At 34.3% G+C, this 13,305-nt stretch overlaps 1 protein-coding gene across 1 annotated transcript in view; it reads right to left on the reverse strand.

The window, feature by feature from the left end:
* Nucleotides 1-1,660: 1,660 nt before the first annotated feature.
* Nucleotides 1,661-13,305, reverse strand: part of LOC143029932 (polycystin-1-like protein 2) — a 183,232-nt gene continuing 171,587 nt past the window's right edge. Inside the window, exons 33-35 of the mRNA XM_076193143.1 lie at nucleotides 12,561-12,698; nucleotides 2,076-2,271; nucleotides 1,661-1,774 (exon numbers count right to left, since the gene is read on the reverse strand). Coding sequence (XP_076049258.1) covers nucleotides 1,661-1,774; nucleotides 2,076-2,271; nucleotides 12,561-12,698 — 448 coding nt within the window. The remainder of the gene's footprint in view (nucleotides 1,775-2,075; nucleotides 2,272-12,560; nucleotides 12,699-13,305) is intronic.

Genomic DNA, 13,305 nt, shown 5'->3' on the forward strand with positions numbered 1-13,305 from the left:
ATTCATTTCTTAGTTTAGTGAATATTTTCCATTTCTTAGATTTTTTTCCCTTTGTCCAGGCTTTATCTCTTCTGTCTTTTGCCTCACTGCACTTTTTATTGTACCAGGATTTTATGTATACCCTTTCCTGTTTTTCTATAGGTACATACTTGTCCACTCCTTCAGAATAGATTTCCTTCCAAATTGTCCATTTCTCTTCCACCTTTGTTTCTTCAATATTAAGCATTTCCCAATTTGCTTCTTGAAAGAATTTTCTAAGTTTCCTAAAATCCGTTTTGTTATACATTAGTCTTCCTTTCCTGTGTTTTTCGTTTATTTCTATATTTGTTTCTTCCTTTTTCCAATTGGTGTCTTGTATTCTATTTTATCCACAATTTCGGGTTCTGATGTGAATATCAAATCCAATCTTGAGGGTTCATTGTTATTTCTATATCTGGTGTTTTCCTTGACCCATTGTGTCAATGTGTAATCAATGGTCATTTCCAGTAATATGTTTTCCAGTGATATCCACCTTTCACAGTCATTTCTTCCCAACATATTTCTTTCGAGTTAAAATCACCCATAATTACCAGATTTCCTTCTTTAGTATTTCATTTAGTGTTTTTCTTGTGTCTTCCAGCATTTTGGAGTGTTCACTTTCATTCCATGCATGAGTTTTAGGTGGGACATAAATCACTGCATACTTTCTATTTTTCATATCTCTATCCTCAACTCTTTAATCAACTTAATATTGTTCTCTCCCTCTGTAATTTAGGCCTTTCTTGGTTAGCAGCATGACTCCTCCATCCTGATTTGTTTCTCTATTTCTGATCCAATAATTATATAATCCTTGGCCTATTTGGTGGTAATGATCCTTTCAATTCTGTCTCCACAATCCTCATTATATCTGGTTTTTCTTGTTTCAGATAGTCATTCAATTCATCTATTCCTGATATCAATCCATCTATGTTGGTATATGATACCTTTAATTTTTTTCCTTTTCTGCCTTTTCTTGCTCATGCATTTCTTTTTCCCTTAAGTACCATTTCCTCAGTCTTAAGTCCATCTCTCTCCAAAAAAACTCCTTCCTTTCATTCTCCATTCTTTTTTCATTCTTTTCCTTGGCTTCCTCTTTTAGTGTTTTTTCTTTTTTTTTCCTCATCACCCAGTTCCTTTTTTATCCATAAATTTTTGTAGTTATTACTTTTTGCTAGTCTTCCCTGGCATTTGTTAATATTTTCTTCCCCTATCCTCTGGAAATTAAGTTCTACTTTGAGAGGTCTATTCTTCTCTTCAGAATATTTCCCCATTCTGTAAATTTCTTCTATTTCCTTTTCATGTCGGTGCTCCTCCTACTGTATTTCTTTTAGTATTTCCCTAATTATATTCCTCTCCTCTTTTTCCCATTGGAACCTTATTAGACCATGTTTCTCTTTGATGCCATAGATTACAATACATTTTATCTATTGTGTCTCATACATACATACATATATATATATACATACATGTATATACATATATGTTGAGACATTCTGACAGGTTGACGTAAGCGTAGTAGGAAACACAGGAGTCTTAGTCAGGAATAAACTCAAGACTAAGACTCCTGTGTTTCCTATTCCGCTTACATCATACATATATATATATATATATATATATATATATAAAATGTGCTGTGAAATTGTTAAATACCTGAGTTATCAGGAAGGAGCTCCTTAGCATCAAAACGCCAGCTGGTGCGGATCCCCCCACCTGGATGAAACTCTGCTCGGATTGTGCAGATCCCAAAGAGGTTTACCTGGTATCCACAATAGAGAAATAACAGCTTTAAAAATAATGATGAAATTGGCAATGACAATAGTGATGTTGGTACAAGAACAATGACTTTTCCCCTTCATAAATGGGGTAGCAAAGTCTTTTCCCCCATATAATCAAAGTACATGCATATACATTAACACAAGCTGATATATATAGGAATATTACAGAAGTAGGAAAGAAAGCCCTTAGCAATGTTGAAAACAGACAAACAGGTACAAATAAGCATGGAAAGTAGGCCCATCAGGGAGCAAGACCAGTTAGGCAATGAGACAAGTTCCTACATTTGTGTTGTAGACTGAGAACTCAAGGAGGATGGCACGAGTGTGGCTGTCAATCCAGTCATGCCTATGAAGGAAATCCAGGTTCTTCTTGATAGCAGAAGTAGCACCCTTTAACTCCACCACATAACCTCCACCACTGTATGACCCCAGGCGGCCTGACTTGGCAAAGGCATCCAGTTCTTCAGGGGTTTTGTACCTGTATTTAAGGGTCATTTTAACAAGTTTAGCATTTCTAAGGATTTTCTTTTGGCAATGGAACTTGATTTCATTTAGCTTAAATCCTCTGACCTCTAAAGGAATAAACCTGTGTGATTTACTAAAACTATCATAAGGCCATTTCTCTAAGGAAGATTTAAGATAATTCAGCTTTCTATAGTAGTATTTTCATCATCCCTGAAATATATAACAAACACCTTATTTCACTTGGATCAATCAATCCATTGGCAAAGGTCTCTCTTGCAGGAGACCCACAGCTCTTTAATGGCAACAGCCACTGAGTTAGCCTGCAATTCAGTCAGGAAAAAGATATTTTGTTGTCTGGGTGAGATGAAATTAGGGCAATTTAGAATCAGATCTTTTGTGTCTTCTATGTGGTGGTTGTATCTGGGGAAATTCATTATTTTGTGTGTATTTTCCTAATTGTATTTACCATATTATAATATATAGGAAAGGGGTAATGCTTGTTGGGTCCCATCTCCCATTCTCTAATTTTCAAATATACCTAGACTCAAATTCACGTATGGTTCCATCTTAATCTATATCTTTGATTTCAAATTATCTTATTTAGATTTGAACTCGTGTATTGTTTAAGCTTATGCTATGTCACCTTCTCAGCTATTCCATATATTTATACATCTACAAGGAAAACGGTATTTCTTCATATCTTTAAGACATGAGGTCTTTCTTAATTTATTTCCATGACCTCTTAAAGCCATCCCATTTTTAATCAGGTGATCTATTCTATTAATGCAATCTATCCCCTTTAATGACCTGAACACTGTAATCATGTCACCTCTTTCTTTTCGATCTTTCAAAGTTTGTAGACCTAGTACTTTTACTCTTTCCTCATATGATTTATCTGCCAGGATGGGGACCAATTTGGGTGCTGCCCTTTGTATTCTCTCAATCGTGTGTGTGTATTTACCTAGTATTTTGTGGGAAGGGTAGCTATGCTCGTGGTGTCCCATCTTTGTATCTCGCAGTGTCTAGTTTACTCTTGAACTCTTGAATGTTTTTTGCACACACTATTTTATAGTCATTGTGTGTATTTACCTAATTGTAGTATACAGGAAAGGAGCAACGCTTGTTGGGTCCCATCTTCTACTCTAATTTTCTAACATACCTAGACCCAAATTCATGTATTGTTCCAACTTAATCTATATCTCTGATTTCCAATTATCATATTTAAATTAGAACTATTGTACTGTTTTAGATTGGGCTATCACCTTCTAAGCTATTCCACATATAGATCTATAAGGAAAAATGTATTTCTTCACATTCTTTCAACATGTGATCTTTCTTAATTTAGTTTCATGACCTCTTAAAGCCCTTCCATCTTTCATCAGGGGATCTTTTCTATTAATGCAATCTATCTCCTTTAGTGACCTGAATACTGTAATCATGTCACCTCTTTCTCTTCAATCTTTCAAAGTTGGTTGAGTGTGTATTTACCTAATTGTTTACCTAATTGTGGTATACAAAGGATTACAAAGTCACAATGCTTGTTGGGTTCTGTCTCCTATTCTCTAATTTTCTAACATACATATATATATATCAAAGGCTGCTCCTCCTTATAAGAGAGGTAGCCAAAAAACAAAGGCATAAAATCCACTCCCACCCATTCCATCCCCATATACTCCACTCCCACTCACCCCCTCCCTCCTTCTTATCTTGGCTCCTCCTGGATGATGGGTGATCCCTGCATCTCACTCATTGCCCTGGATCAGAGGCAATGTAGCAAAGCACAGCACATCCACAACAAGGCTGCTTTATTTAATTGGCATCCCCCCCACTATCTCTTAATCCACATAATGGAAAGCCATTTTAATCTGCAGTAGTCTATATGTCTCTCCCACAACCCTGATGATATGTCTGTCAGGTGACAGGTTGTCTTATCAAGACTCCTAGGTCTTTCTCCTCTTTTGCTTTTATATTGTGTTTGCTCCCCAAGGAATAGCTTCAGGATAGCATTTTCCCATTTCAAGTACTTTGCATTTTTTGTACTGAACTCCATTTCCCATTCTTGGGTTTATGCAAAAATAGTGTCTAGATCTTTTTGCAATAGTATACTATCCTCATTTTTCACTCATGACTTTTGCATCATTTGCAAACATGCTGGCATAGACCACCTAATTATAGTACACAGGAAAGGAGCAACACTCATTATGTTCTGTCTCCTATTCTCTAATTTCCTAACATACCTTGACTGAAATTCATGTAGGGTTCCAACTTAATCTATATCTTTGACTTACAATTATCATATTTAATTTTGAACTCGTGTATTGTTTGAGCTTGGGTTATATCACCTTCTAAGCTATTTCAGATATTTATACATCAATATGGAAAACTATTTCTTTACAACCTTTAGACATGAGGTCTTTCTTAATTTACTTCCATGACCTCTTAAAGCCCTCCCATCTTTACTCAGATCTCTTCTATCAAGGCAATCTATCCCCTTTAGTGACCTGAACATTGTAATCATATCATCTCTTTCTCTTTGATCTTTCAAACTGGTAGACCCTGTATTTTTAATCTTTCCTCATATGGTTTATCTGCCAGGCTGGGGACCAGTTTGGTTGCTGCCATTTGTATTCTCTCAATCTTGCTTATATCATGTGTGTATTTTTTTACCTAGTTGTATTATATGGGAAGGGAGCTATGCTCATAGTGACCTGTCTTTGTATCTTTTAGCATCAAGTTTGTTCTTAAATTTTTGTATAGTATTTGCACACACTATTGCCTCATCCAATTCATTCCAGATATCCACCACTCTGTGTGGAAAGCTATTCTTTTTCAAATCTCTTCTGTAACTATCCTTTTTTAGTTTCTTTTCATGTCTTCCTGTTTATCTCTCATCCCACTTTAATAAATCATCTCTATCTAGGACTTCCATCCCTTTCATAATTTTGTAAATAGTAGATCTCCTAGTTGTATCTTATGGGAAGGGGAGCTACAGTCGTGGTGTCACGTCTCTGTATCTCACAGTATCTAAATTGTTCTTAAATTCGTGTATGGTTTTTGCAGATTTTGTCTAGTTTATTCCATACATCCACTACTCTGTGGGAAAAGCCATTCTTTTTTAGGTCTCTTCTATAACTGCCCTTTTTGAGTTTCCTTCCATGTCCTCTTGTATTTCTCGTATCCCAATTTTGTAAGTTTTCTCTATCAAGGACTTCCATACCTCTCATGACTCTATAGGTGGTCAACAAGTCTCCTCTTTCTCTTCTTTGTTCCAGGATCAGTAACTCTAGTTTTAACAATCTCTCTGCATTGACAGTTCTGAAAAAGTGGAGTCCATCTTCATAGCTGCTCTTTGGATTCTTTGAATTTTCCATGTATTCTTTTTAGTACTAGGTGATCATAGTGTTGCTGCATACTCCAGTCTTGGGTTTATCAGTGTGACTAGTATTTTCTTCACCATTTCTTTGTCCAAATAAGTAAATGCCATTTTATTTATCTTAGCAAGTTGTAGGTTTCTCCAACAATTTAGTTATTTGTTTATCAGGGGGCATGTCCTTTGTGATAATTATGCCCAAGTCTTTTTCAAATCCCACTTTTTTTTTTACTTCCTTTGCACCAATTTTATATTGTCCTGATATCTTGTTTTTACTTTTTCCAAATTCCATTATACTACATTTCTTAATATTGAAGTCCACTTCCCACTTCTGACTCCATTCTCAAACCCTGTTTAGATCTCTCTGCAGCAACTCACAGTCTATTTCAGTGCTCATTTTTCTCAACAATTTTGCACCATCAGCAAAGAAATTCATGTAACTGTCCACACCCTTGTCCATGTCATTCACATAAATAGCAAACATTATTGAAGTCAGTACCAATCACTGTGGAACTCCACTAATCACTTCTTCCCAAGCAGAACATTATCTCTGAGCACTACTCTCATTTTTATTCCATGCAAAAAGTCCATCCATTCCAGTAATTTACCTTGTACCCCTCTTATGGTTTTCAGTTTTCCTAGTAGTTTTCTATGTGGCACTTTATAAAAAAAAAAAAATTGTAGATCTAGGAAAGCATAATCAGTCCATCTGTCCCTTGTATTATATATAATAGTCTTGAGTAAAAACAGATCAGATGTGTCGCACATGATCTTCCCTGTCTGAATCCAAACTGTCTCAGGTTTAGTATGTTGTTCTCTTCCAAATGTTTTATCCATCTATTTTTGATAACTTTTTCACAATTTTTGGCTACGGTACTTGTAAGGGAAACCAGTCTGTAATTTGTTGGGTCTTCCTTGTTTCCTCCTTTATATATTGGTACGATGTTGGCCTTTTTCCAGTCTTCTGGTATTTTTCCTTCCTTAAGCAGACAACTTATCATATTATATATTTTGCCTACTATTTCTTCTTTACACCCCTTTAGTATCCAGTTTGCAATTCCACTTGGGCCATGCAATTTCTTGACATCAAGGCTTGTTATTTGGTCCATTATTTCAGCTTGCATTAATATTATTTCCCCCATGGTGGGATTCACTTCTCGCTCTTCATCCCAGTGCCATACTTTTTCTCTAGTGAAAACAGACTTGAAATATTCACTCATGACCTCAGCCATTTCTATATCTTCTGTGTATTCCATGTTCCTCTGGTGAAGTTCCTCTATTTCTTGCTTGTTTTTCAATTTACCATTCACATATCTATAGAACAGCTTTAGTTGATTCTTACATTTTTCTATTATGCCTTTTTCATAATTTCTTTTTTCTTTCCTGCATATTTTTATATATTCATTCCTTTCATTGATGTATATCTGCCACTTTCTAAGATTTTTTTCTTTTTTCATCTTTTCCAAGTTTTATCTTTTTTTTTTTTTTTTTTTTTTTTGTCTTGCTGCATCTTCTGTTAAACCAGTACTTAATAAATTCCTTTTCCTGTTTTTGTCATGGTACAGATTAATCCACAGTTCATTATAGATTTCCATCAAAATCTTCCATTTTCCTTCAAACTCATAGATTCATTGTGGAATTTTTTCCAATTTGCTTCTTGAAATTTTTTCCTAAGTTTCACAAACTCTGTTTTACTATATACCAGTCTCTCTTTTCTATACTTCTTATTTCACTCCATATATATTTCCTCCTTTAATTCTGGCTCAAGCAATATGTGGTTACTCTTCCCAATTGGTGTCTTGTATTTCATTTTATCCACAATTTCAGGTTCTAATGTAAAGAATATATCCAGACTCGACAGTTCTTCATTATTTCTATATCTGGTGTTTTCCCTTATCCATTGTGTCATTGTATATTCCATATTTCCCCATAATCCCTTTCCACCTTTCACTGTCATCTCTTCACAACAGATTTCTTTGCAGTTAAAATCTCCCATAAGTACCATGTTTCATTCATCTTTCAGCACCCCATTTAATGAAATCCTTGTATCTTCTAACATTTAAGAGTAATCTCTCTCTCTACAAGAACCCATTTTTAGGGGCACATAAACCACTACACTCTATTTTTATGTCCTTATCTTCAACTCTTATTGTGATAATTTCCACACTGTTCCATCCATTTGTGCATATTTCTAGTTGTATCTTACAGGAAGGGGAGCTATGCTTGTGGTGTTCTGTCTCTGGATCTCACTATATCTAATTTACTCTTAAATACTTGTATTGTTTTTACACACTATTTTTTCATCTGGTATGTTCCATACATCCACTACTTTGTGGGGAAAGCTGTTTTTTTAGATCCCTTCTATAAATATCCTTTATGAGTTTCTATGTCCTCTTGTGTTTCTCTTATCCCAATTTAGTAAGTCATCTCTATCAAGGACTTCCACACCTCTAATAATTCTGTAGATGGTCAACAAGTCACCTCTTTTTCTTCTTTGTTCCTGAGTCAGTAGTTCAAGTTTTGACAATCTCTCATATGACATTTTTGATAGTATTGGGGCCATTTTAGTAGTTGCTCTCTGGAGTCTCTCATTTTTCCTTATATTCTTTTTAGTATTGGGTGTCCATAGTGCTGCTGCATACTCCAATTAAGGCCTTATCAGTGGGACTAGTATTTTCTTTACCATTTCTTCATCCAAGTATTTACCTAGTTGTATTTTACGGGAAGGGGAGCTATACTCATGGTGTCCCATCTTCATATCTCATTTTATCTAGACTGTTTTTAAATTTGTGTATCGTTTTTGCACACACCACATTCTCATCTAACTTGTTCCAAATATCTATCACCCTGTGGGGAAAGCTGTTCTTTTTTAGGTCTCTTCTATAGCTGTCTTTCTTGATTTTCTTTATGTGTCCTCTTGTATCTCTACTATCCCATTTTATTAGATCATCTCTATCAATAGTTTCTATGCCTTTCATGATTCTATAAATAGTTATCAAGTCTCCTCTCTCTCTTCTTTGCTCCAATGTCTGTAGCTCAATTTTTTTTTAGTCTTTTTCATATGATAGTTCTGAGAGTGTTGGTGCCAATTTCATAATTGCTCTTTGTATTCTTTCAAGTTTTGTTATACATTTTTTTGTACTTGGTGACCACATCATCACTGCATACTCCAATCTTGGTCTTATCAAAGTGACTAGTATTTTCTTCACCATTTCTTCGTCCAGGTATGTAAATACCATTTTTGATTGTTTTTATCAAATTATAAGATTCTCCAAAAATTTTGTTTATATGTTTCTCAGGGGACATATTATTCATAGTAATGACTCACAGGTCCTTCTCATTTCCTACCTTTTTTAATTTCTTCTCCTAATTTATATGATCCCACTATTTTTTTGCTTCTTCCAAATTCCATTATACTACAGTTCTTGATATTGAATTCCATCTCCCACTTCCTACTCCATTCCCATACTTTATTGAGATCACTCTGTAGTGACTATCTTCTACAGTGTTCACTTTTTTCAACAATTTTGCATTGTCCGCAAAGAAGCTCATATAACTTTCAATTCCTTTATCCATATCATTAATATATATAGCAAACATTATTGGGGCCAGAACTGTTCCTTGTGGAACTCCACTAATCACTTCATCCCAATTAGAATGTTTGTCTCTTATCACCACTCTCATTTTTCTTTCATGAAAGAAGTCTTCCATCCACTTCAGCAGTTTGCCCTGTATTCCTCCTGCAGTTTCTAATTTCTTTAGCAATTTCCTATGTGGCACCTTATCAAAAGCTTTTTTCAGGTCTAGAAATGCACAATCAGCCCATCCATCTTTCTTGTATTACATCTATTAGCCTTGAATAGAAACACATTAAGTTTGTGATGTATGATCGTCCTTGTCTAAATCCAAATTGCCTTGGATTTAGTATGTTGTTTTTCCAATGCCTTACCCATCTAGTTTTGATAATTCTTTCACAAATTTTAGCCATCGTTCTTGTAAGAGAGACCAGTCTATAGTTAGTAGGGTCTTCCTTGTTTCCCCCTTTATATACTGGTACTATATTTCCTCTTTTCCAATCTTCTGGAACTTTTCCTTCTTTCAATGAACCGCTTATTAGACTATGTATTTTATCTGTTAATTCATTCCTGCATTCTCTCAAAATCCAGTTTGCCATTTCATCTGGTCCATGCAATTTTCTGACATCGAGATTACTCAAGTGATTCATTATTTCATTCCTTGTTACTTCTATCTCTTTCATAGGGGGGGGGGGACTTTCTCCTCCCACTCAATATCTCTAGGTTGTATGTTCTCCCTCGTAAACACCGATTTAAAATGCTTGTTCATAATTTCTGCCATTTCTATTTCCTCTGCGTATTCAACTCCTCCTTGTCGTAGTTTCTCTAATTCTTGTTTGTTTTTCAGTTTGTTGTTTACAAATCTGTAAAATAGTTTTGGTTGATCTTTACATTTTTCTATGACATCTTTTTTGTATTTTCTCTTTTCTGCTCTGCACGCTTGTACATATTCATTTCTATAACTTGTATATATTTTCCATTTTTCATGTCTTTTGTCTTTTTTCGATTTTATCCAAGCTTTATCCCTTTTGTCTTTTAATTCCCTACATCTTTTGTTGTACCAACACTTTACATATCCTTTTTCTTGTTTTTGTCTTGGAAAATAGTTTTCCACTCCTTTATAAATTTTTGTCAAAATATTCCATTTCTCATCTACTTTTGTTTCCTCCTTGTGTATCCTTTCCCAGTCTGCTTTTTGAAAGAATTCTCTTATTTTATATAAAAAAAGAAAAAATCTATACATCAATCTTCCCTTTCTGTATTGTTCGTTTTTTCCATGTATTTTTCCTCATTTAGTTCCAGTTCAACCAATATGTGGTCATTTTTACTTATTGGCATCTTATATTCAATCTTGTCCACTATTTCTGGTTCTGATGTGATTATTAGGTCCAGTCTCAATGGTTCTTCCTCATTTCTATACCTAGTATTCTCTTTTATCCATTGTGTCATTGTATGTTCTATAATCATATCAAGTAGTATATTTCCCCATAGGTCATCTCCACCTTTCATTGTCATCTCTTCCCAACAGATTTTTTTTTACAAAGTCACCCATTATAACTATTCTTCCTCCATCTTCCATTATCTTATTTAGTGTTATCCTTGTGTCTTCTAACATATTTTTGTGTTCTCTCTCTTCCCATGAAGCCGTATTAGGAGGCACATAATTTACTACAAACTTCCTGCTCTTCCCATCCCTGTCCTCCACTTCCATCATAATCATCTCTACTCTATTCTTTCCATATGTGACATTCCTCATATTTATATCCTTCTTAGTCAGGAACATAACTCTACCCCCTTGTTTTACCTCTTTGTTTCTTACCCAATAATTATATGCACCATGTCCTACACTGTTGGGTGGTAGTGGACCTTTCAGTTTTGTCTCTACAATTCCCATTATGTCCGGTTCTTTTTCCTTCAGGTAATCATTCAGTTCATTGAAGCCTGTTATTAAGCCATCTATGTTTGTGTAAGACACTTTTAATTTTCTGCTACTGGCATCATGTTTTCTGCTTCCTTTCCATTTTTCTCTGCTATGAATCATTTCCTCACTTTCATATGCACTACTCTCCAATAGAATTTCTCTTTTTCTGATTCTGTTCTTTTCTCATTTTTTCCTTAGCTTCTAGTCTTTTTGTTTTTTCCTCCTCTCTTTCCTTTTCATTCATTTCTCTTTTTATCCACACCTGTTTATATTGATTACTGTCTGCTAGTTTCCCAGTTTTTGCTTAGATATTTTCTGCTGCCGTTTGTGACCTGAATTTGGTCTTAATTGGTCTGGTCTTATCTGTATTATATTTCCCTATTCTATATATTTCTTCAATTTCTTTCCTTGTTTCTTGTCCATCCTCTTGAACTACTTCTAATATCTTGTTTACCTTTTCCTTTTCCTCTTTTACTCTTGTGGTTCTATTTGGATGATACTTCTCTTCCATCCCTAATATAATTATACATTTCTTTTTGTCTTCCAAGTCTCTTACTATATTCTCCTTTTCTCTCATCACTTTAATAACTGTGTCCTTTGTTTGTTCTTTCATCTGTTGTGTCAATATATCTCTAAATACAACTTTGTTGTTCTCTTGGACTTTTCTCCAACCCTGTGCTTCTTTTCCTATGGACTCTTTATTCTCTTTATAATTATTCTTTAATTCCTCATTCTCATCTTTTACTTCTATTAACTGTCTTTGTAATTCTTCTATTTCTTTAGTTAGGTTTTGATTCTCCTTCTTTATTTCTTCCAGTTAATCAACTCTTTGGGTAACTAGTGTTAATTGATTAAACTTAACCTCCCATGTTTCGTTCATTTTTTTAGTTTCTCCTCTAGATTTACTAGTCGAGGGGAGGTTGTCACCTCCTCCCTCATTAAATCCATAAAAGCAGTTATCTTCTCTTTCCATTGATCTGCTATTATCTATATTTCTACTTTTGACACCTCTGCTTCCTTGTTGTTCCTCATCTGTGTGTTCTGCCCCCCCATTTGTTTACAACCCTCCTAACATCCGGGGCCCGTTCGTCCCCTTCCCCATTCCCTTCCATTTTCCTCAGTAATCTCTCTCTTTCTCCTTTACTTCACCTTCCCACCACACCATGAGCTTTCCCCTTCCCTACTAATACAACAGAGGTACTCCCTCATCATTGAGATCCATAAAAATTGCACTTCTTTTCCGGAGTTCCAATCTTTGCCGTGAATCCGATGTACATGTGTGTGGGTATTGTCTATCTAAAGAAATGTCAGCCAATCATAATCAAGATTAGTAAAAGGGATGGAGCTGCTTTAATGCCATCATGATCATACTATAAATTATATTAGTGTCATCAAAGTCACAAATACAAAATTTCAATTGTAACCCCTTCCTTCACCTGAATTCTGGAGTTTTGCAGGCACCTTCAAAGTCTTCTGTATCCTTCCAGTGCGCACAGTAGTCTCTTGAGTCCTCCAGTTCAATGCCTCGGATGCCACTGCACCATTCGACATTCTCTTGCATGGAGTAAGGCACACTGAAACACCAATATGATAGACTCACAAACATCCATACATGATCTAGACATTATAAATATATATATATATATACATATATATATATATATATATATATATATATATATATATATATATATACATATATATATATATATATATAATATATATATATATATATATATATATATATGCAGAAAGATCATTAAAGTAACACGTGATCCACAAATTTTGCTGGTAACCACTATGGAAATCAGAAGAAAACAATTCCCAAGCGCTTTCATGTTATTCACCTGAATAACATGAAAACACTTGGGAATTACTGTTTCCTTCTGATTTTCTTGGTGGTTACCAGCCCCCAAAAAAAAAAAAAAAAAAAAAAAAAAAAAATTATATATATATATATATATATATATATATATATAATATATATATATGTATATATATTATATATATATATATAAATTTATATATATATATATATTTATATATATGTATATATATATATATATATACATATATATATATATATATATATATGTATATATATACATATATATATATATATATATACATACCAAGCATGGAAGATGAATTTCAATTCCAAAATATACGTAGTATTGGAAA

The sequence above is a fragment of the Oratosquilla oratoria genome, chromosome 11 (genome assembly GCF_046742065.1).
Source record: "Oratosquilla oratoria isolate Oo_2021 chromosome 11, ASM4674206v1, whole genome shotgun sequence".
Lineage (NCBI taxonomy): Eukaryota > Metazoa > Arthropoda > Malacostraca > Stomatopoda > Squillidae > Oratosquilla > Oratosquilla oratoria.